Genomic DNA, 5252 nt, shown 5'->3' with positions numbered 1-5252 from the left:
GTTTTGTGTGACATTATTTTCCGTGGAATTCTGTTTCCATATTTAATCGGATATATATTCTAGTCCAGGAGAGCGACAGTCTAAATGTCTTTGCCTTAACGAGACGATTGTGTGCAGCCATTTGTGTTCAACTGTGTACTCACCTATATGGAACTGTGTACTCACCTATATGTAACTGTGTACTCACCTATATGTTCCATTTGGATCGATCTTTCGCTCTTCAACTTTGCCTTTCTATCCGCTGGTCGTCTAATTCTTGGTCTACTTGCGCTGTAACAAACTATCATATCTAATTATAGAATTATTCATAGAATTCGCTTCTATAACCTGCTCATTAGGTTTATTTCCTATTCCAACAACTCTTACGATGAAATAAATCTTTCTTTGATTCAGCTTTTTCTCAAGATTCCATCCATGACCTCTTATTCTATTGGAATTAATGTTAAACGCCTTTTCTTTCCATTCTGTAATTTTCCCTAAGCATTTTATGTCTCAATCATATCATATTTCTGTCTTCTTTTCTAGCGACGTCAGGTTAATTATTTTAATGTTTTAGTTTATTTCTGTTAACCCATCCATCACAACTCCGCGTCGTGCCTCGTTGAAAATCTTTTCTAGTTTTCAGATATTTTGACGAGATAAACGATCCACACGGCAGACTGATCTCACGTAGGCTGTGTTCAGTGATCTAAATGCCTCCTTATTTAGGTCCTTGTATAATGTTCTAACCTTTGTCATTTCAGAGACTGCTTGTATTTTTTTAATGCCTCCTGAGATAAGCTTGGTGTTATATCCACTGTCAAAGTCTCTAGTCAATCATTCTAGTCTCCTGGCCAGTAGTAACATTTCCAATACCTTACACTTGTCTGTGTTGTACTCTAGTAGCCAACACCCAGACTAACTCTGCAGCCTGACTAAGTCATCTTGGAACATCTTACAGTCTTCATCGGTCTCGACTCTTCTCCTAAATTTTGCCTCAGGGACAAGCGGGAGGGAGGGGGGGGGGGAGAATGAGGGGAACATGGAAGTGACGAGTAGAGATTGGGTGAAGAGCAATGGGAAGGTACCCGAGGAACTGTGGGATATTGAGGGTCAGAGTGAGAGTGGGTGGTTGGTGAAGAGTAGTGTGCTGGGGGACGAGGGGAGGCTGGGGGGACACGAGGGGAGGCTGGGGGAACGAGGGGAGGCTGGGGGAACGAGGGGAGGCTGGGGGACACGAGGGGAGGCTGGGGGACACGAGGGGAGGCTGGGGGACGAGGGGGAGGCTGGGGGAACGAGGGGAGGCTGGGGGGACACGAGGGGAGGCTGGGGGGCCGAGGGGAGGCTGGGGGGACACGAGGGAAGGCTGGGGGGACACGAGGGGAGGCTGGGGGGACGAGGGGAGGCTGAGGGGACACGAGGGGAGGCTGGGGGGACACGAGGGGAGGCTGGGGGGACACGAGGGGAGGCTGGGGGGACATGAGGGGAGGCTGGGGGGACACGAGGGGAGGCTGGGGGGGACGAGGGGAGGCTGGGGGGACACGAGGGGAGGCTGGGGGGACACGAGGGGAGGCTGGGGGGACACGAGGGGAGGCTGGGGGGACACGAGGGGAGGCTGGGGGGACACGAGGGGAGGCTGGGGGGACACGAGGGGAGGCTGGGGGGACACGAGGGGAGGCTGGGGGGACACGAGGGGAGGCTGGGGGGACACGAGGGGAGGCTGGGGGGCCGAGGGGAGGCTGGGGGGACACGAGGGGAGGCTGGGGGGACACGAGGGGAGGCTGGGGGGACACGAGGGGAGGCTGGGGGGCCGAGAGGAGGCTAGGGGGACACGAGGGGAGGCTGGGGGGACACGATGGGAGGCTGGGGGGACACGAGGGGAGGCTGGGGGGACACGAGGGGAGGCTGGGGGGACGAGGGGAGGCTGGGGGCCGAGGGGAGGCTGGGGGGACACGAGGGGAGGCTGGGGGACACGAGGGGAGGCTGGGGGGACACGAGGGGAGGCTGGGGGGACACGAGGGGAGGCTGGGGGGACACGAGGGGAGGCTGGGGGGACACGAGGGGAGGCTGGGGGGGACACGAGGGGAGGCTGGGGGGGACACGAGGGGAGGCTGGGGGGCCCGAGGGGAGGCTGGGGGGCCCGAGGGGAGGCTGGGAGGACGAGGGGAGGCTGGGGGGGCCACGAGGGAAGGCTGGGGGGGGCACGAGGGGATGCGGGGGGACGCACGAGGGGAGGCGGGGGGACGCACGAGGGGAGGCGGGGGGGCACGAGGGGAGGCGGGGGCACGAGGGGAGGCTGGGGGGGCACGAGGGGAGGCTGGGGGGGCGCACGAGGGGAGGCTGGGGGGGCGCACGAGGGGAGGCGGGGAGACGCACGAGGGGAGGCGGGGGGCACGAGGGGAGGCGGGGGGACGCACGAGGGGAGGCGGGGGGACGCACGAGGGGAGGCGGGGGGACGCACGAGGGGAGGCGGGGGGCACGAGGAGAGGCGGGGGGGGGCACGAGGGGAGGCGGGGGGGCACGAGGGGAGGCGGGGGGGGCACGAGGGGAGGCGGGGGGGCACGAGGGGAGGCGGGGGGGCACGAGGGGAGGCGGGGGGGGGGCACGAGGGGAGGCGGGGGGGGGGCACGCGGGGAGGCGGGAGGGACCGAGGGGAGGATGTCTACCCTGTCCACAACTGTGGTTCTTGGTTCTCTCTCCCTCCCTCCCTCCCTCTCTCCCCTATTCTCTGGGAAGCCTCCCTAGGACAAGGACAAATTTGAACACATTTACTGGACAAAGCACATACACAATACATACACACATAATAATAATAATGAATCCAACACTATACTGTTGTAGTCAGGTTGCACTCCAACACTATCAGGACTCATCATCTGCTTATCAAGTGGTATCCTAACTCCTGACCCACCACCTAATACAACCAACCTCATCAAGTAGGTCAAGTCTTATAAGACAATGTTGCACTATCAGCCTCACCAAGTGGGTAAATCATGCAGTACAATATGATCTGGCGCTACCAACTCTGGAACATATAAATATCTGCAGGCAATTCAGCCTACGGCTATAATTCTATAAACATCAACATAAATATTCCTCGATAAATAACCATGATCAATCAATCACCCTATCAGTCCTAGAACACACATGTATGTCTCCGCAGGTAATTCAGGCTACGTTCTGAATTACATAGAATTAAATTATAGTCTGAATTATAGAATTCAGACTATACTTCAGTATAAGTACTCCTTAGCACAAAAATGGTAATCAATCACCCACATTTCACTGCGTCTTGCACGCTAATGACAACCAAACACTCTACCAACTCCCTACAATTAGTCAACAAGAACGTCCCTTCCACATCTGGAAGTTCACTACCCTGACATCTTCAGGTTCTTCCGAGTTTATCTACCAGGATCCGCTGCAGCTCCTCCAGGCTGCTACACCATGAAGTCTTCCTTGAGCAACAATGGTGCTCAACCACTGGTATCACAAAAACACGTGGAACTTCATTCCACTGCTCCTTCTCACAGCTTGAGGTTCTCTTCCTCACTGTATGGCTGCTCTCCCACAGAGCTCAGTACCTTCCACAACATTGGAATCTCATCAACTACTTCCTCTCTGTTGGCTTCGAAGTTCTCAGCAACTTCTTCCCCAGACAAACCTGCAACCCATTGACATGCCAATAAAAATGTTTCCCTATAAACACAAACGAAATAAACCACACAATATGCTTACACCTAACATCTCTCTGCTCTCCACATGCTGTGAGTGTGGACTCCCCCGTTAGGGCTGGTCCATCCTCCGCCTTGCCGGCAGGCGGCTCCTCACTCCGGGAACTGTGTCCGCTGCCAGCCGGTCACTTGGCTCCAGGCGGTCGACGGGAGAGGACATGCTGCTTGTCCCTCCAGCTCTCTCTCTCATCTCTGCCAAACTCTCCACATCTTGTGTCAAGTCATTTACTTATTTTCTTATTCACTGTCCATTATCTTAAAGTATTTATCAAAGCCAACCAATTATTTTACTCATGCATCTTCCGTCTTTATTTTTTCGACCTCCTAGTCAGGTCAGGCTTGATAGAATAATTCTCAAAGGGGAGACGTTTTTCGGCTACCTGGGATGATAACATTATTAATATATGATTAGGACCAAATTAATAAATATCCTAATCAAATCTGATCGTTTGCTCAATATGCTGGCCAGTCTAAATCTTCATTAATATATTAATTAACCTGAGAGAGTATGGGAGCCAAATTAAAATAACAGCACAGTACACTGGTCTGCCATAAGTCATAAGCAAAAGCCAGGCGGGGTTAGGCACAGGAGTAGGTCTGAGACAAGGGTGTGCTGAGGGGTATGGGGAGCAGCGGCAGGGGGCACAAGAACGGTGGGGTGAGGGTTAGTGAGGGGGAATGGGAATGGTGAGGGGGAACGTGGTGGGCACTGATGGGGTACGAGGTGGGCACTGATGGGGTACGAGGCGGGCGCTGATGGGGTACGAGGCGGGCACTGATGGGGTACGAGGCGGGCACTGATGGGGTACGAGGCGGGCACTGATGGGGTACGAGGCGGGCACTGATGGGGTACGAGGCGGGCACTGATGGGGTACGAGGCGGGCACTGATGGGGTACGAGGCGGGCACTGATGGGGTACGAGGCGGGCACTGATGGGGTACGAGGCGGGCACTGATGGGGTACGAGGCGGGCACTGATGGGGTACGAGGCGGGCACTGATGGGGTACGAGGCGGGCACTGATGGGGCACTAGGTGGGCACTGATGGGGCACGAGGTGGGCACTGATGGGGCACGAGGTGGGCACTGATGGGGTACGAGGTGGGCACTGATGGGGTACGAGGTGGGCACTGATGGGGTACGAGGTGGGCACTGATGGGGTACGAGGCGGGCACTGATGGGGCACTAGGTGGGCACTGATGGGGCACGAGGTGGGCACTGATGGGGCACGAGGTGGGCACTGATGGGGTACGAGGTGGGCACTGATGGGGTACGAGGTGGGCACTGATGGGGTACGAGGTGGGCACTGATGGGGTACGAGGTGGGCACTGATGGGGTACGAGGTGGGCACTGATGGGGTACGAGGTGGGCACTGATGGGGTACGAGGTGGGCACTGATGGGGTACGAGGTGGGCACTGATGGGGCACGAGGTGGGCACTGATGGGGCACGAGGCGGGCACTGATGGGGCACGAGGCGGGCACTGATGGGGCACGCGGCGGGCACTGATGGGGCACGAGGCGGGCACTGATGGGGCACGAGG

General features: G+C 56.9%; 1 protein-coding gene across 1 annotated transcript in view; it reads right to left on the bottom strand.

The window, feature by feature from the left end:
• Window positions 1-4741: 4741 nt before the first annotated feature.
• LOC123748343 (DBF4-type zinc finger-containing protein 2 homolog) overlaps window positions 4742-5252 on the bottom strand; it is a 942-nt gene continuing 431 nt past the window's right edge. Inside the window, exon 1 of the mRNA XM_045730541.2 lies at window positions 4742-5252. This exon is cut by the window's right edge and continues 431 nt beyond it. Within this exon, the coding sequence (XP_045586497.2) occupies window positions 4742-5252 (511 nt within the window).

Source organism: Procambarus clarkii, chromosome 2 (assembly GCF_040958095.1).
Source record: "Procambarus clarkii isolate CNS0578487 chromosome 2, FALCON_Pclarkii_2.0, whole genome shotgun sequence".
Taxonomy (NCBI): Eukaryota; Metazoa; Arthropoda; class Malacostraca; order Decapoda; family Cambaridae; genus Procambarus; species Procambarus clarkii.
Note: the sequence above shows the minus strand (reverse complement) of the source record. Positions and strands in the feature narration are given on the sequence as shown.